General features: G+C 43.0%; 2 protein-coding genes across 3 annotated transcripts in view; one reads left to right on the forward strand and one right to left on the reverse strand.

The window, feature by feature from the left end:
- SORT1 (sortilin 1) overlaps window positions 1-19,613 on the reverse strand; it is a 530,048-nt gene that overhangs the window by 380,785 nt on the left and 129,650 nt on the right. The window lies entirely within an intron of this gene.
- GPR61 (G protein-coupled receptor 61) lies at window positions 163-5,262 on the forward strand. 2 transcript variants are annotated; one of them, XM_063451750.1, is made up of 3 exons: window positions 163-199; window positions 343-520; window positions 1,739-5,262. In XM_063451750.1, exon 3 carries the CDS (start codon window positions 2,520-2,522, stop codon window positions 3,828-3,830), a length of 1,311 nt encoding a protein of 436 aa, XP_063307820.1. In that variant the 5' UTR covers window positions 163-199; window positions 343-520; window positions 1,739-2,519; the 3' UTR covers window positions 3,831-5,262. The 2 variants fall into 2 exon arrangements, with proteins under 2 accessions (XP_063307820.1, XP_063307811.1); XM_063451741.1 differs by lacking the exons at window positions 163-199; window positions 343-520 and adding an exon at window positions 1,041-1,157.

Here is a 19,613-nt window from a genome sequence, read left to right on the forward strand (position 1 = left end):
ACTCTGCCACATGATACAGAATCCCACCCAGGAAAGCAATGATTCAATGCTTTCCTATGGGGAAGTTTGCATCTGTGGCTGTACTCACCGCACATGAACATTAGGTCCTCTATGAGGAGCATTGGATTGGACCATCGTAGAGAGAGGGGTCATGTCGTCTACGTGATGTTGCAGGAGGTGGAAAGGGAGTCTCTGCACTGTAAATTAATTGTTTAAAATTGATATTGGAAAAGGGGGAGGGGGGGCACTATTTAGATATAGGGACAGGGACTGGGACACTATTGCGTAAGTAATACAGGTTTGTTTAACTAATGCTATAGTATTCTTTTTACTTTATTTCAGCATCAAGTATCGCCACTACACCCAATCCTCCTCAGTGAAGTCAGCAATCCTGATGACTTTTGTCTAATCAGCTGCTTCTTACATGCGGACCTCAGCCTACCGGAGTAACAGGACTTCAGGACTCCAGGTTCTATTGCAGGCTATTAAAGCCGATTTTGCTAAGATTTTATTTACACTTGTGAGTGTTTTTAATCTTCATTATAATAAATTGTTTCGGACCACCGTGAGCACTATGTTCTGTTTTATCTTCTATTTCTAGGCACCATGGATTCAAGTTTATTTTAGGCAATCTGTCTTCTATACTGATTGCCTTTATATATACATATTTTTCCGATTCACAGTAATTAGACTAATTCCGTGTGGATTGACTACATCATCCTATTTCTTTCTGTATATAGGATGTAAATATACTAATGCATGTATCATATTTTCTAGAGACTCAATCACATTGTGACTTTTATTCATTACATTGTTTCTTTATGCATCTAGCTATTTATGTGAATTTGGTTTTAAAAAAGTCTTTTTTGGTTTCTTAAAGTCTCAAAAAAATATAAGAGAGAACTTTCTTTCTCTATGTCACTTATTGTGGACTCTTATAATATGCCAATGACACACTGCATTCTTTCTTGATATAGACGTGTTAGGGAGATTGCCTTTGTCACATGCACATGGTGATGCTGCGTGTGAATCTGAGTGTGTATAGGACCCTGTGCCTTTCAGCTCTCTCACTGCAGTGCTGTGCATTAGATGGTTAGGGGCTGAGCTGCCACACTGGTCTCCTGCTTTCTCGATGTAGCTCCGAATCCTGCAGACAGGTATATGGGGAATAATAGGGGGGGCTCTGACCACATCCTTGTACTCAGTGGGGTCAAACGTTGGTGAATGCTGTGAGGATCGGTAAAATATGAAGATAATGTAAAGGGAGAGGGAGGGAGAAGTACATTCAGGTGTATAAGAGAAATGGTGGTGGTTATGCAGGTGTTTGGAGAGGGTATTGAATGTGTAATATTATGGAAAAGCAAGAATTGGGGATGATATGTAAATGACTCATGTCTTGTTGGTTTGTTAAAATTATAATTATTTATCGCATATGGATGAAATTGATTGAGCAATACATAGATACACACATGTGTTTATGTGCGTGTATGTGTGTGTATGTATATAAATATATATATATATACACACACACACGTATAATGTACACATACTCTATATATGTTTTTGAATAGACATATATATGTACACAATATGAACATACATGCTTAGCCTAGATTAACCCTTTCTATGTAATGTTATTAAAATATTTCTTGATATTGTAATGTCTAAGATTTAATTGGTTATGAAGCCCCCTCCCCTCTAAGATTCTGCGATTAACCCTTCACACTCCTTCATGCAGGTCGTGTTCATCTTAAGAGTCGCTGAGCGGCCTGTGTGGATTTAAAGAAACAGCATCTCCGCCATAAAGTGTGTAAAAGGATGCAGAATCCCCCCCACTCGACCTAGATTTATATACACAGACACCTGCAGGCTAACATGCGTGTTGAAAAAAAGAGTTAAATGACGGATGGGAAGAATAATGCTGCCGTGTTGCCAAGTGATGATCTACAGAATGAAGCTCGACTTCAAACACATGAGACGCTGTGTTACAGAGAACATCATATTTTGGTGAGAAGTAATGATCTGCAGAAATAAAAAATATTCTGCAGAAGGGATTAATACTCTTCACATAGAAATAATTGACTGCAGGGTGGAGCAGCAGATTACAAGAAGGAAAAATACTCTGCAAGGTAGGGCGTAATGCTCTGCTCGAAAGAGGAACCACTAGCCACTTTATCCCAAAGGACTTAACTGCTTGTGACAATTACTTGTCCGAAATGTGACCATTGCTGAACGCATTCCCCTTCTCTCCCTTCCTTCCCTCTCTCACCTCAACCTCTAACATCCCCTTCACCTGTACTCTCTACCCCTTAATACCCCTCCCCATTTCACATTTTAACCCTTCTGTCTCTTCCATTCCCTTTTTCTTAATTTTACCCCATTTTATTCCTTCAATAGGAATACCTGCCTCTTTCCTTTCCCCTGTGATTCTCTCAGGGCCTACCTCACTCATTGGGGTATGATGGGTGATGGTCCCGTGAATAGGCTAGAGATGGTGACCTTTTGCCTGAATTCTCTTCATGGATACCTCCCTAGCCTCGCACAATTGGAACACTTCTTTCAACTCTTCAAGGAACCCTTTTCCTACCAATCCTCATTATGGGACTCTCTTCATAATGCTTCTAATGGACCTGCTAGCTGTGGCTGGGAATGTGGCAGTAATGGGGGTTATTATGAAAACCCCATCCCTCAGGAAGTTTGTTTTGGTCTTCCACTTGTGCATGGTGGATCTTCTAGCTGCACTGACCCTTATGCCCCTAGCTATGTTATCAGGGAGCGGGGGACCCTCCATTTATGAAGGACAAGGTTTGGGGCAAATGGCCTGCCGTGCCTACCTCTTTCTGAGTGTTTGTTTGACCAGCACAGGCATCTTATCCATCTCTGCCATTAACATTGAGAGATACTACTATGTTGTGCATCCCATGCGGTATCAAGTCAAGATGACGATGGGACTGGTCAGCTGGGTACTGGCTGGTGTCTGGATCAAAGCCTTGCTGACCTCACTCATTCCAGTGCTGGGCAACCCACCGGCCCCAGGACACTGTAGCCTGCAGGGAGGTGGCAACAGTGTCTTCCGAGCAGGATTCCTCCTTTTCTACTCCTCATTCTATTTCCTACTGCCTCTCACTATCATTATTGTTGTCTACTGCAGTATGTTCAAGGTGGCACGAGTTGCAGCCCTCCACCAGGGGCCTCTCCCAAACTGGATGGACACCTCACCTCAGCGCCGACGATCAGAATCTCTAAGCAGCCGATCAACTATGGTGACAGGTTCAGGTGCCACACGTGGGACCCCTCAACAAAGGGTGGCAGGTAGTGGTGGGGGTAAGGCAGCTGCTGTTCTGGCTGCAGTAGGAGGGCAGTTCCTGCTGTGCTGGCTGCCCTATTTTGGCTTCCACTTGTATGCTGCACTGCGTTCCCCTCCTCCTTCCCCTGGATCACGAGTAGAGTGGGCAGTCACATGGATGGGTTTCCTCTGCTTTGCCTCCAATCCTATTTTCTATGGCTGCCTAAACCGACAAATTCGTGGTGAATTGGGACGATGGGTAGGATGTTTTTTCAAAAGGGGAAGTACAGGGGAGGATGAGCTTCGGTTGCCCAGCAGGGAGGGTTCCATTGAGGAGAACTTCCTTCAGTTTCTGCAGGGTACTGGCTGCCCACCAGATGCAAGGGTACCTTCCCGTATCACTCCAAAGGGTGAGCCTCCAGCAATAGACTTCCGGATTCCAGGGCAGATTGCAGAGGAAACCTCAGAGTTCCTAGAGCAACCATGGGATGTGACAGCTGTGAACAAAGATTACACCAGTACAGGCCCATCTCCTAAAAAATGACCCCCAAAACCTCATTCTCACTGCTCATGACAATCTCCTAGTTCTAAGTGTGAAAAAATGCAGATCTTTGCCCCTTAACCTGCCTTCCCCTAAACTAGTAGGACAAATAAAACCTAAGTCACATTTTGACTGTTTTCAATAACCCCTCTACTGCAATTGTATCTTATTTTACTACTTGTGTGCACGCGCACACACACACACACACACACATATATATATATTTAAAAAAAATAATTTGAAAGAGAGAGAGCAGTCTTTGACGCTCTGTTGGTAGAGACCACAACAGGGCTCTCCTTGCTCTTTGACAAGTCATCTTGACTGTCAGAACACTGAGTCAGATTCTGGACATGAAAGCAAATGGAACCCTTAAGCTGTCTCTGCTGTCAGAAATGCAGTGATAGCTGTCTCTGCTGCTAGATCCAGCCAAGGTGTCAGAATCAAGATTTTCTGGCTCCCAAATCCAGGGTACTGGGCAACACACTCATGATATCTGTGTTAGAGCCGCACAATCATGTGGGAAAAGAGTGTGAGGAATGGAGGGGGAGGGGGTGGAGTAGGCAAAAACATACATTTGTATAACCAAAAATTCTTGCACCAGTCCTGCTAGTTATGTGTATGTTTATGTGTGGCTAGATATGTATGCACTGAAGTATGTGTAACGAGACAGCTTGTTGTGTGTGTGGCTACCAAGTGACTACTGATGTAAATGTGAGAGTGTGCAACTCATTTGGTTTGGTTTGAGAATGGTGTTGTGGACTAAATATTATTTATTTTGTGCAGCTAAATAACTGTGTGCCTGTCTCTTATTAATAGAAACTATTGTTAGACCCTTACATTTTTCATTGAACTATTGAGAACTATGTCAAGTATTAATATACATATACACACACACAAGTTTAGATGGAGCTGGTACTCCTGCAGTATAAGGGTCACTTGAGTGCACACCACCAAACCCTAAATTTTCTTTTTAAAGCTCATTTAGTGCTTTTAAATAGACGCCTTTGTTAAATGGAAGGAACAATGTTTCTACTGTACTATTTTCTATCTGATAGCGAAAGTAAATGTGGAGGTGCCCCAACCATATAACCTCAGCACTTCAAGGCTGAGGATCAGGGAGAAGGTGTGCACCCTACAATTTAATTTGTATACATTCTCGTATTTCATTTTTATTATTATGGAAATTGCGGACACCAATCCTATTTCATAATTCTTCCTCTGTTTAAAATTGTCCTGATTCCACACACCTGTATCTCCTATGCCTGATTAGATATCTTAGCTAAATTTACCATTTCTGGTTCCATATGTTTCACCATCATCCTATCCTTCCTTAAATCCATTCCCCTCCCAAACTGCATTCAATTTGGCAAAGTGAGAAATACATTTTTATGTGTAAACCTTAACCCTGGAGTGAGAATAAATTATTTATTACCAATCCATGTATCTATGTGTTTGCATTTTACACTACAGAAATACCTGGGCATGTATGCAGTTCACCTAATAGCAGCATAGTACTGTTTTTAAGGGTCAATTATGCATTTGACCATGATATTTGCCTAGCCCAACTGGTACTCAGTAGGGAGTGGGGGATATAGTGTTTACTTTTTTGCACTGTGATGAAGCCAAAAGATATGAAGAAGCCTTGTATACAAGGATAACCCTAGCTATCTAGATTAGGAATGACAGTGTTAACAATTAGGTAATATATAGAGCAGGGATAGAGCAGGCAACCTTCGGCACTCCAGATGTTGTGGACCACATCCCCCAAATTGCTATTACACCCGTAATACTGGCAAAGCATTATTGAAGGAGTAGTCCAAAACATCTGGAGTGCCATATAGAGCCTTAACTGTCCTGTCAGAGATGCACCCCAGGTCAAACTACTTGAAAGTTGTTTAACACAGAACCGTGGAACAGTGTCAGGTGTATACTGACATGCTTTGCTTTCAGAATGGTTTACTGAACCAGATTTGTGGTGAATTGAAAGCCAAGTCTATTTCACCTTATCAAAATTTTGTCCTAAATGTTTCAGTTATGGCTTTCACTGCGAAACATGCTCAGTAAATAAACTCTAGAGTTTCTAAGACTTACATTAATCCTGTAGCGTTAGGAATACAACCCTATATTCATTATACTATAGTGACCCTGTTCATAGTTTTAGAGGTGTCGGTCACTGTTGTCCGATTAAAGTGTTAAAAACCTTTTTTTTTACCTTTTACACCGAGGATCCCTTTGGTGCTGGTTGGGTCTGCTCCTCCAACGACGTCACAGCATGCAGCGCTTACCACTCAACATTAAAGATTACCCATAAGAATATGAAGATGTCCCTCATGAGGAATTTGAAGATGTTAGATAACCCCTTTGCATGTCCATAGAAACATAGAAACATAGAATGTGACGGCAGATAAGAACCATTCGGCCCATCTAGTCTGCCCAGTTTTCTAAATACTTTCATTAGTCCCTGGCATTATCTTATAGTTAGGATAGCCTGATGCCTATCCCACGCATGCTTAAACTCCTTTACTGTGTTAACCTCTACCACTTCAGCTGGAAGGCTATTCCATGCATCCACTACCCTCTCAGTAAAGTAATACTTCCTGATATTATTTTTAAACCTTTGTCCCTCTAATTTAAGACTATGTCCTCTGGTTGTGGTAGTTTTTCTTCTTTTAAATATAGTCTCCTCCTTTACTGTGTTGATTCCCTTTATGTATTTAAATGTTTCTATAATATCCCCCTGTCTCGTCTTTCCTCCAAGCTATACATGTTAAGATCCTTTAACCTTTCCTGGTAAGTTTTATCCTGCAATCGATGAACCAGTTTAGTAGCCCTTCTTTGAACTCTCTCTAAGGTATCAATATCCTTCTGAAGATATGGTCTCCAGTACTGTGTACAGTACTCCAAGTGAGGTCTCACCAGTGTTCTGTACAATGGCATGAGCACTTCCCTCTTTCTACTGCTAATACCTCTCCCTATACAACCAAGCATTCTGCTAGCATTTCCTGCTGCTCTATTACATTGTCTGCCTACCTTTAAGTCCTCAGAAATAATCACCCCTAAATCCCTTTCCTCAGATGTTGAGGTTAGGACTCTATCAAATATTCTGTACTCTGCCCTTGGGTTTTTACGTCCAAGATGCATTATCTTGCACTTATCCACATTAAATGTCAGTTGCCACAACTCTGACCATTTTTCTAGTTTACCTAAATCATTTGCCATTTGGCTTATCCCTCCTGGAACATCAACCCTGTTACATATCTTAGTATCATCCGCAAAAAGACACACCTTACCATCAAGACCTTCTGCAATATCACTAATAAAAATATTAAAGAGAATGGGTCCAAGTACAGATCCCTGAGGTACCCCACTGGTGACAAGCCCAAGCTTCGAATATACTCCATTGACTACAACCCTCTGTTGCCTGTCACTCAGCCACTGCCTTACCCATTCAACAATATTGTCCAACGTCGTTTAATGGAGTGAAACTCTGTTATGGATCAGGAAAACAGCCACTAGAGGTGGAGTTAACCCAGCAATATAAACATTGTAGTTTCTCAGAAACTAAACAGACAGGGGAACTGCATAAAGACCACTTCAAAGGGACAAAGTGATCTAGAAGCCTATAGTGTCCCTTTAAAGGACCACTATAGTGCCAGGAAAGCATACTCGTTTTCCTGGCACTATAGTGCCCTGAGGGTGCCCCCACCCTCAGGGTCCCCCTCCGCCCGGCTCTGGAAAGGGGAAAAGAGGTAAAACTTACCTTTTTCCAGCGCTGGGCGGGGAGCTCTCTGCCTCCGATCCTCCTCTGTTCCGCCCCGTCGGCTGAATGCGCACGCGCGGCAAGAGCTGCGCGCGCATTCAGCCGGTCGCATAGGAAAGCATTTACAATGCTTTCCTATGGACGCTTGCGTGCTCTCACTGTGATTTTCACAGTGAGAATCACGCAAGCGCCTCTAGCGGCTGTCAGTGAGACAGCCACTAGAGGATTTGGGGGAAGGCTTAACCAATTTATAAACATAGCAGTTTCTCTGCTATGGACACATGACATGTGTGACATGTCATGATTCCATTTTATTCCAGAAGTTTGGTCCTTAAGGGGTTAAGTGCAACAATGCAGACTAACAGGGTTATTCACTGAAGTGAGGATTGCAGGGAATTCAAAGTGGATTTCTCATTGAAAGGGAAACTCCAGTGCCAGGTCCCCTCTCCCTCCCACCCCCCAATCCCCGGTTGATGAAGGGGTGAAAACCCCTTCAGTAACTTACCAGAGGCAGCGATGATGTCCCTCGCCGCTGCTTCTTCCGCCGCCGCCGCCGCTCCTCCTCTGTATTACGTCGGCAGGTGGCAATGCGCGCATGCGCATTAGAGCTCCCCATAGGAAAGCATTGAAAATGCTTTTCAATGCTTTCCTATGGGAAATTGAGCGACGCTGGAGGTCCTCACACAGCGTGAGGACGTCCAGCAACACTCTAGCACAGGTTTTCTGTGCTATGATGCAGGAAGTGCCCTCTAGTGGCTGGCTAGTAGACAGCCACTAGAGGTGGAGTTAACCCTGCAAGGTAATTATTGCAGTTTATAAAAAAAACTGCAATAATTACAGTTGCAGGGTTAAGAGTAGTGGGAATTGGCACCCAGACCACTCCAATGCCTGGAGTGTCCCTTTAAGGTCAAAATAGCCGAACCGGAAAAAATTCTTCCAGTCAGCTATGTTTTCTGTTCAGCTACTTTAGTCTTCAATTTGAAATCCCTGAAATTCTCACTTTACTGAATAACCATGTTCGCTGTAATGACCAGGCTGCTGTGTCCTTAAGAGTGCTTGTAATATGGTGTTATAGTCAATCATGCTGTTGATATATATATCCGTCCAATATAGTAATAGTAATAATAGAATTTCTGAATTGGAAAGCAAAACAAAAACAAAAAATAGTTTTTAGCCAAAGTCACAATCCATGTTCCTAGATGTTATGTATTTACGACGGACAACTATTTTTTTGTATTCTCTATGAATAAATATATACATAGGTGACATTTGCATACAATTTATAATCGATGGGAATGTGGAATAATATGTAAGAAATGATACACTAGAAAAGTCACATGATTGGTAGTTCCTAAGTACTTCTAATCTAATCTAATTATTATCACCCAGCTAAACGGTACATTAAAATGGCACATCATTGAAATTATTATAAAATGCTCAGCTGATGTTGTTAGTAGTTAAGCAAGTTTTTCGCACTGGCTCAAATTTAGTTAAAGGGACATTATAAGGACCAAGCCTAAAACATCTTATTGAAGTAGTTTTGGTGCACCAATGCTGTGTTATTTGGGGAGACAACGTAAAATACTGCCATTTTTGATTGACAGCCATTATAGGCCCTTCGTACTTAAGTTTTTCAATTTACGATGATTTTCACTTTTGGTATATTTGCTGAATGTGCCCAAGGCTATGCTAATCTCTAGAACAGGGGTCCTCAAACTCCGGCGGCCCCCCAGATGTTGCTTAACTACAACTCCCATGATTCTCTGGCTATCTATGTAATTCAAAGAATCATGGGAGTTGTAGTTCAGCAACATCTGGGGAGGCTGGAGTTTGAGGACCCCTGCTCTAGAAGATCTAGAAGAAGTCATAACGCCTGCTGCAAGGAAACTGTCCTGGTGCGGGATTACAGGCAAATACTAAAGCTTTATTTTTTTCCTTTTTTAATTTTAAAAGAGAGCTCAGAAATCTAAATAGAGCAAAGTACACTAGATATATTTACTTTTTAATGTTAGACTGTTGACAAAGGCAAATCAGTGAGGAAAAACACAATATGTGTCAATAAGGTGTCCTTTAATACTGCCTGTGTCACCGGTCCTGTCTTAATACAGTCATAAAAATATAATCATAAAGACTGTGTTAAAATTTCTTTCCATTCAAAATTATATCTTACGTACCAGTACACTTTTGGAGTGGTAATTGGCGCCCGGTGAACATTCAAACAGCTTCTGTCTACTGCATTTTGCAAATTTCTTTGGCATCTTATTAAGTATGTGGAGGGTGATCTATGATGGATCCAGAGTTCTTGTAGAATGTTTCACAAAACCCCATTTTGTAATTTTGCACATGAGATCGATGAGAAATGGACAAGCAGATTAAAACCACAAAACGTGCAATACCACAAGCAGCATCCCCAAACCATGCAATACCACAGACAGATACCCCATCAACTTCATAAGCATCGTCCCCGCAGTCATGCACGTCACAAGCTTCATACCTAGCAATACCACAAGCAATACCACAAGCAATCTCAACACACACATCATTTAGCCAGCATACACTAATAGCCCCCCCATTCACCCTCTACACACACAGCACAAAAGGCAGCCACACACTCACAATACCATCTCCCAACCAAGTAGAAATCTAGGTTAATTTTACTATGGCAAGATTACCTGAAACAATAATCTGTTTATATTTTTGCTTGAACTTGATTAACTGAAAGAAATGTTAACCCCTTAGTGACCAGACCGTTTTTCAATTTTCTTATTGTTAAGGACCAGGGCTGTTTTTACATTTCTGCGGTGTTTGTGTTTAGCTGTAATTATTCATTTACTGTACCCACACATATTATATACCGTTTTTCTCACCATTAAATGGTCTTTCTAAAGATACCATTATTTTCATCATATCATATAATTTGCTATAAAAAAATTATAAAATATGATGAAAAAAAAAAAAAAAAACACTTTTTCTAACTTTGACCCCCAAAACTTGTTATGCGTCTACAACGGCCAAAAAACACCAGTGCTAAATAGTTTCAAAATTTTGACCTGAGTTTAGAAATACACAATTGTAATGTGTTCTTAGCTTTTTTTTTGTTGTTGCAAGTTATAGGGCTATAATTACAAGTAGGAAATTGCCGTTTTAAAATATATATATATATATATATATATATATATATATAAAAAATATATATTTTTTAAAATGTATCAATAGTGACATTGTAACACTGTTATCTGTCATAAATCTCTGAATCACACCTCACATATTCTTATTTTTTTTTAAAGTGGAAAACTCAATATGAGGTATGTTCAGTTTTTTTTAGTAGCCACTTAGTCACAAACACTGGCCAAAGTTAGCATTTATATTTGTTTATGTGTTAAAAATGCAAAAAACTATTATGAACGCTAACTTTGGCCAGTGTTTGTGACTAAGTGGCTACTAAAAAAGACTGAACATATGCCATTTGCAATACCTTGGGTTGTGTTCTTTTGCAAATGGTATGCCATCATGTGGGTAAATCTCAGTCCTGGGCTACCATATGCTCTCAAAGGCAACATAGCCAATCTGGCAAATTTCAATGTGAAAAAAACTGAAAATCAAGCCTTAAATTTGACCCTATAACATTTCAAAAACACTATAAAACCTGTACATCACTGTGATATGTTTTACTTTTTTGAAATACTAATATTTGTGTTCAGTGAAGTCACCCGAGTAAAACAGTACCCCCCATGTACAGGTTTAAGGGTGTCATGGAAAGTTACAGGGCTAAATACAGTGCTAGCATATTAAATTCTTTGGACTTTCGGCCTGGGTTGTCAGGTAGGTCCCTCAAATTGCAGTCAATAAAATTACTTAATTACGTAAAAATATTACATAAATATGCACGTAGAATTTAAATATATATACATATTTATATATTTGAAGTCTACATGTAAATGTATTAAATTATTTATGTAATTATGTATATATATAGATATATATATATATATATATATAATAAACAATACACAAGATTCAGCGCACTCTCCTATCTACTAAACAGCAACTTCAATGTTTACAGATTTTATTAGTTTTTTAAAAAGTTTTTTCTAAAGGTTTGTTTTAAAAAACACCTAATCTAGGCAAAAAATAATGGGGATTTAGTTACATTATATGATCATACATTGCATAATCCTGCCACAACATCAATGTATCCCATCTTTGGCAGGTCCTACTCTCACAGTCTAATGTCTACTATGTCTGTATTGTTTTTTGTATAATATGGGCACCGGCAGCACCCCATTTAAGCATGTTCAAGTGAGTGCAACCACCCCCCCATGTTTTATATATATATATATATATATATATTGTGATAAAGTGAAGGCAGAGAGGCCATTTAACCCATGGGCGTAGGAACCTCCACAAATCTGGGGGGATAGCATTCTTACTCGCCGGGTATATTCTTATTCAGTAAACTGGGAGTTGTTTATCCCATTGTACAGCGCTACGGAATTTGATGGCGCTATGTAAATAATAAAATAATAATAATAATAATGTTACATTTTAAGTGTGTGTGTGTGTGTGTGTGTGAGAAATAATATAATGTGAAGCATTTCAGTGTATCACATAGTGCCACAGCAATACAACTGACAGTAATGTGTGAGGTGCAAGTACATCACAGAACACCTCAGCAATAAAATGCATGGGAAAGTGCAGTGTGTGAGTGGATCACAAGCTCTACAGCAAAATAACTCACAGGAACGTGCAGTTTGTGAGCGTATTACAGATCACCTCATCAATACAACGCACAGGAATGTACAGTGTTTGAATATACCGTATTTATCGGCGTATAACACGCGCCGGCGTATAACACGCACCTCATTTTCAGAAGGAAATTCCAGGAAATTTCCACCCCTCCCATAGTGTTCCCCCCACTTTCCATAGTATTTCCCCCCCCCTTTCCATAGTATTCTCCCCCCCTCCCATAGTATTCTCCCCCCCCTCCATAGTATTCTCCCCCCCTCCCATAGCATTCTCCCCCCTCATCCTATAGTGTTCCCCCCCTCCCATAGTATTCTCCCCCCTCCCATAGTATTCTCCCCCCTCCCATAGTATTCTCCCCCCTCCCATAGTGTTCCCCCCTCATCCCATAGTGTTCCCCCCCTTCCATAGTATTCTCCCCCCCCTCCCATAGTATTCTCCACCCCCATAGTGTGTCCCCCCTCCCATAGTGCCCCTCCCATAGTGTGTCCCCCCCCTCCCATAGTGTCCCCTAGTGCACTTTCCCTCTGTCCCATATTTACTTACCTGTCTTGAAGCGTGGGCCGGCTTCACAGCGCGCACCGCGGTACTGGAACTTAAATTTCAGGTTCCGGTTTCCGGCGGGACTGAAAGGAAGTGTGCACACTATTGTGTGCACACTTCCTTTCAGTCCCGCCGGCACTGGAACTTAAATTTCAGGTTCCGGTTTCCGGCGGGACTGAAAGGAAGTGTGCACACAATAGTGTACACACTTCCTTTCAGTCCCGCCGGAAACCGGAACCTGAAATTAAAGTTCCAGTACCGCGGTGCGCGCTGTGAAGCCGGCCCACGCTTCAAGACAGGTAAGTAAATGTGGAATATCGGTGTATAACACGCACCCATGATTTTCTCCCTATTTTCAGGGAGAAAAAGTGCGTGTTATACGCCGATAAATACGGTATATCAGCCAACCCAATGCGTGGCAAAACACTTCGCTGCACCAATCAGCATCTCCTCACAGAGATGCGTTGAATCAATGCATTTCTATGAGGAGTGTTCAGCGTGAATGCTAGTGCTGCGCGTTGTGCAACACTGGACTAGGAAGCACCTCTAGTGGCCGCCTGATAAGGTATTCCTCAGCAGTAATGTAAATACTGCCTTTTTCTGAAAAGGCAGTGCGCTTACATTAAAAAGCCTGCAGAGACATGCTATAAACACCAAAACTACTTTGTTTAGCCGTTGTGGTTCTGGTGACTATAGTGTTAGATGTGAGCATTCCATGTGCTCAGTATGGCATCCCTATCCAGATGTGAGCATTCCATGTGCTCAGTATGGCATCCCTGGCTAGATGTGAGCATTCCATGTCCTCAGTATGGCATCCCTGGCTAGATGTGGGCATTCCATGTGCTCAGTATGATATCCCTGGCCGGATGTGAGCATTCTATGTGCTCAGTATGGTATCCCTGGCTAGATGTGAGCATTCCATGTGCTCAGTATGGTATCCCTGGCTAGATGTGAGCATTCCATGTGCTCAGACTGATATCCCTGTCTAGATGTGAGCATTCCATGTGATCAGTATGATATCCCTGGTTAAAATCCATTTGAAAAAGTCTTTTTTGACGAAACGCGTTATGGATATTTAATATTTGTGTTCTTTTATATATATTAAAGTATTTTTGGTCATTTATTCGTGCCAACCAACTTTTTTAAAGACACATAACCTTTCTTTTTACCCTGGCTTTTTAGTATTATTTTACTTATTTTTATTTACTTACTTTATAAAAACCCTAAAAGAAATCCTTAGGTGGGGATCAATCCACCCAAGCTGTCATCACAGAGCAGTTGGCATGCTCTTGCCTTGTAAGTACATTCTTTTATTATTTTATCAATACTAATATACAGTGAGCACTATTGGTTGTCTCTTTTATTCCGAGAATTGGACACCAGTGACGGAGAGGAACCCATTTATATCCCATAAGCGGGGATAAAAACCGCTGTATGCGCTTTACTCCAGAGCTGGATATTAGCTCTGGTAAATGTGAGCTTTATATTATTACTCCTTTATATTCACTTTTGAATTTTACATACTGCACCATTGGTTGCCCTTCTCTCTTTTTATCTTTTATATCAAGTGGATCCACCACACCAGTAGAAAATCTCACCACCAAAGACTATCTGTAAGGATAAAGATTCGGATCTTTTCTCTTTTATTGGACTTTTTATTGGACTTTTTATTATTTATTGTGGCGCAGCCTTTTTTATTGTTTTTACTTGCCTTATTTTAAAGGGTTTGAGGGATCCCCTTTTAAGGTTGCTGCCTATAAGTTAATTAAGCGCTGTCTCATTCTTTTATTTTTGTAACCCCTCTATCCACCCGTCCCTAATCGTCTCCCCTCCAACCACCTAGCCTCCTAACCCCCATAAAACAAGTAATATATATTCTTGTACTTACAGTACTGAAGACACCAGCAGTGCTCTAGGCTCAGGGTTCAGGGCTGAAAGCGTGAGGCGCTGCTCTGCAGTTGTAGGAGACCGGGGCCAGTGCAAGGATTTTTGCCGCCCTAGTCAAAAGTAAAGTGTGTGTGTGTCTGTGTGTGTAATGCATTGTGTGTTTTTCTGTGTATAAGGGGTGCATTGTGTGGGATTGTGTGTGTTATGCATGTCACTCTCCCTCCCCCACCCTCCCTGTCAATTTCTTTCTTTCTCCCCCCGTCAATTTCTTTCTCCCCCCATCAATTTCTTCTCCCCCCTCCCCTACCAATTTCTTCTCCCCCCTCCCCTACCAATTTCTTCTCCCCCCTCCCCTACCAATTTCTTCTCCCCCCTCCCCTACCAATTTCTTCTCCCCCCCACCAACTTCTTCTACCCCCTCCCCTACCAATTTCTTCTCCCCCTCCCCTACCAATTTCTTCTCCCCCTCCCCTACCAATTTCTTCTCCCCCCTCCCCTACCAATTTCTTCTCCCCCCTCCCCTACCAATTTCTTCTCCCCCTCCCCTGCCAATTTTCGTCTCCCCCCTCCCCTGTTAATTTCCTTCTCCCCCTCCCCTACTAATTTTTTCCTCCCCCCTCCCCTACCAATTTCCTTCTCCCCCCTCCCCTGCCAATTTCCTTCTCCCCCTCCCCTACTAATTTCTTCCTCCCCCTCCCCTACTAATTTCTTCCTCCCCCCTCCCCTGCCAAATTCCTTCTCCCCCCTCCCCTGCCAATTTCCTTCTCCCCCTCCGCTACTTATTTTTTCCTCCCCCCTCCCCTGCCAAATTCCTTCTCCCCCCTCCCCTGCCAATTTCCTTCTCCCCCTCCCCTACTAATTCCTTCCTCCCCCCTCCCCTGCCAATTTCCTTCACCCCCCTCCCCTACTAATTTCTTCCTCCCCCCTCCCCTGCCAATTTCCTTCTCCCCCTCCCCTACTAATTTCTTCCTCCCCGCTCCCCTGCCAATTTCCTTCTCCCCCCTCTCCTGCCAATTTCCTTCTACCCCCTCCCCTACTAATTTTTTCCTCCCCCCTCCCCTGCCTGTGTTGTAGCGTGGCCGAGCTCTGTATGGTCTGCGGGTACAGGGAGCTTTTGTTTCCTGTACCTGGCCGGACTAAAAGGAAGTGCACACAGTTAGTCCGGCCGGGTACAGGTGACAGATGCTCCCTGTACCCGCGAACCATACAGGGCTCGGACACGCTACAGTGAGGGAGTAACAGGAGGGAGCGCTGAGTGCTTCCCTCCTGTCAGCCCCTCTCCTCATGCTGCGCCCAGGCGGTGCGCCCTCATGGACGCACCAGCCCGGGCACAGCTGCAGCCGCCTGACGCTCTCTGCAGAGCGCTCGGGCGGCTGCAGCATGAGGGGGGCCGGCGGACCTGGGGGGGATTTTTTCATTATCTGTCCCCGGATGATTTCCTGGGGTGGATGCGTCCCCCCGGATCCTACGCCCGTGATTTAACCCCAGGGGGAGTATGTGTAGTTTGTGTTGTGAGCAACACAAAGCTAAGTTTAGTTATGGTCCCCTGGGGTGGAGCCAGGGCCGGATTAACATAGGGGCTGATGGATCTGCAGCTCCAGGCCCAGGCCCATGGAATAGGCCCATTGAAAAAAAAAAAAAAAGTTTTGTTTTTTTTTTACATTTTTTTTTTTTTTACACACACACTACTCTTAGGTTTGCCACCTGACTAGTATTTTACTGGCACAGCCGGTATTTGAGACTGCCTGGCCGTGCCGGTATTGCAGTAATACTGGCAATACAAATGCAGGTATTTTTCTCAGAATAAGTGGAGATTACTCTGCAATACCAGCACCGGCCAGTAGGGGTCACTGTGTGTGGAGAGAGGCAGGGATAGAAAGTTACAGCATATCCCCATAGACATATAATACCTAGACGCCGCATTCACCTCAGGGGGCCATGAAATGCGGGCGCCATTTTGGGCCGGTCACCCGGTGTAGTATTATATGTCTATATATTAGGACTTCTGTCCCTAATTTTTTTTTATTTACTTTGCCTTAGTGACAAATCTCACTTTACTAAATAGTGATGTGATTGTTTGTTCTCCTATTCTCTTTCTGCTATCTCCATGCGGACTTCAAAGTGCAAAAGACAGAGCTCACAATAATAAAGAGTTGTAAATATCTACATTTTATTTTGCACAGTTCCAAAATCCATATTAGTTAGAAATAGGTGAAAAGTAAATACATTACAAATCAGGCAAAGATCCAGTCCCACTTTAAAACATGTATATTAAGATGATAGATTGTGGGGTTAGTTCACATACTTATAATTTTAGCAAACCTAAATCCAAATGCAACGCATAGTTTCAATCTGGAAATTCAAATAATTTCAATGTATTGAGTAAACTTAGTCGATAACGTAAATAACCACAGAGGTCTTAAAGCAGCAAATGTCAGTTAATTTTATTTAATATCCCAGGATTAAACATCCTGCTACTGGATCTATACACCCTCCAGGTGGATTTTAAGACTAACCATGTTTACTTTGAGGACCTTGCTCTGCAGATCATAGACATATATATTCTATATATGTCTATGCTGCAGATCACACTGTGACCGATCCAAGATGGCGGCCCGCGGCACATCAGCGCCAATAGGAAGTAGCGGTCAATGCGGCGTCTAGGTATTATATGTCTATGCATATCCCTGCCTCTCTGTACTACTCACTGATCCGTGGGGACCAGCAACACAGCACAGACAGCAGCTCTACAGCTCAGATAAGTGAGGGATGGGGGGGGGGGAAGGCAGCAGGGACACATGGTGACACTGAGACACTAGGGGACACATGGTGACACTGAGACACTAGGGGACACTGAGACACTAGGGAACATATGGGGACACTGAGACACATGGGGACACAGACACTAGGACACATGGGGACACAGACACTGGGAGACCTAGGAACACTGAGACACTTGGGGACACTGAGACACATGGGGATGCTGAGACACATGGGGACGCTGTTTCTCCCAGTGTCCCCCATCCAGTGTCGCTAGTGTCTCAGTGTCCCCAAGTCTCCCAGTGTCTGTGTCCCATGTCTCTGTGTGCCTAGTGTCACCATGTCTATGTCCACAACTGTCCCCATGTCTCCCAGTGTCCCCAAGTGTCTGTCTCCCAGGCAGTGTCCCCTAGTCTCCCAGTGTCCCCTAGTCTCCCAGTGTCTGTGTTCCCATGTCTCTGTGTCCCTAGTGTCTTAGTGTCCCCAAATGTTTCAATGTCCCCATGTCTCCCAGTGTCTGTGTCCCTAGTGTCTGTGTCCCCATTTCTCCCAGTTTCCCTAAATGTCTGTGTCCCCATGTCTCCCAGTGTCCCCGGGCCTCTCAGTGTCCCCAGGTCTCAGTGTCCCCATGTCTCTCAGTGTCCTAGTGACATGGGGACACACTGACACACTGAGACACTGGGGGAAATGGGGAGACTAGGGGACTGGGTGACATGGGGACACTGACACTGTGATACATAGGGACACTGAGACACTGGGTGACTTGCGAGACTGAGACACTGGGAGCAATCCATCTATACAGCAGAATCAAACTGTGAGTAGTTTGTTGGTTATTTTACAGAATTGTCTCTGATGTCACTCCTTGTGATTATACAAATGATTAAGGCTGGTATTTTTTTCCAAGAAAGGTGGCAACCCTAACTACTCTTCACATACTCTTGCTTAAAGTAGCACTACAGGGTCAGGAACACAATCATGTATTTCTGACCCTATTATGTTAAAACCACCACCCTGCCCCCTTCTTGCCTCCCTAAGTATAATAAAATATAACTTGTATTCAAGTCTGCAGCTGCTGGCTCTGCCTCTGAACTGACTGTCTGCTGACATCATCAGAAGTGGTGGTCTGAGCAAATTACAATACTTCCCCATAGGATTGTCTGAGACTGTCAGCTAGGCAGATCAGGGGCAGAGCCAGCACAAGTCATAGCCCTGGCCAATCAGCATCTCCACATAAAGATACATTGAATCAATTCATATCTATGAGGAAAGTTCAGTGTCTGCATGCCCAGGGTGGAGACACTGAATGGCAGTGCTGCACACTAGGCAGTACTGCCCCAGGAAGCACCTCTAGCAGCCATCTAAGGAGTGGCCAGTAGAGTTATTTTCTCTGAAAAGACAGTGTTTACTGCAAAAGGCCTGAATGGAATGATTCTACTAACCAGAACAAATACAATACGCTGTAGTTATTCTGGTGACTATAGTGTCCCTTTAAGTTTGGAAGCTTAAGAGGGATGTATGGGAACAAAACTTGTGTGGACTGGCTGACAATAAAATTAGTTTAGGTAATGCAGACGTTGGTCTCTCTAACACTGTGGCATGTCCCCATTCATCTACACTCACTACATACACCTTTTATCTGTCTCAGACTATATACCAGGAACTTCTGCCTGCTAGGAAGAAGGTAAGGAGACAAATGGACCAGCGAGTGCTAGAGGACAGTCCATAGAAAGCATTGAGTGAGCGCATCATTACAAGCATTTATGTCAAGCTCAGGGTGCTGCTTGCATAGTATGCCCTTAGTTGGACAGCCTGCATGATTGGCGGGCAGCCTGACATGCATTCATGCCAGGCTGTCCTTCAAATTCTTTGGACAGACATGCCCCCTTTTTGGGCATGTTCTCCTCTTTTGGCAGGTCTGGTCACGTGATTTGCACCAGTGGCCAACCTTTTACCCCGCCCATTGACTGCCTGATTCACTGGACACTGCTGTTAAGGGTTATGGATTTAATTGAAAGATGAAAGATATAAATTAGAGAGAGATTAGCATAGAGTACCGTATTTATTCGAGTATAACGCGCACACGTGTATAACGC

This window comes from Pelobates fuscus, chromosome 1 (assembly GCF_036172605.1).
Source record: "Pelobates fuscus isolate aPelFus1 chromosome 1, aPelFus1.pri, whole genome shotgun sequence".
NCBI classification, from domain to species: domain Eukaryota; kingdom Metazoa; phylum Chordata; class Amphibia; order Anura; family Pelobatidae; genus Pelobates; species Pelobates fuscus.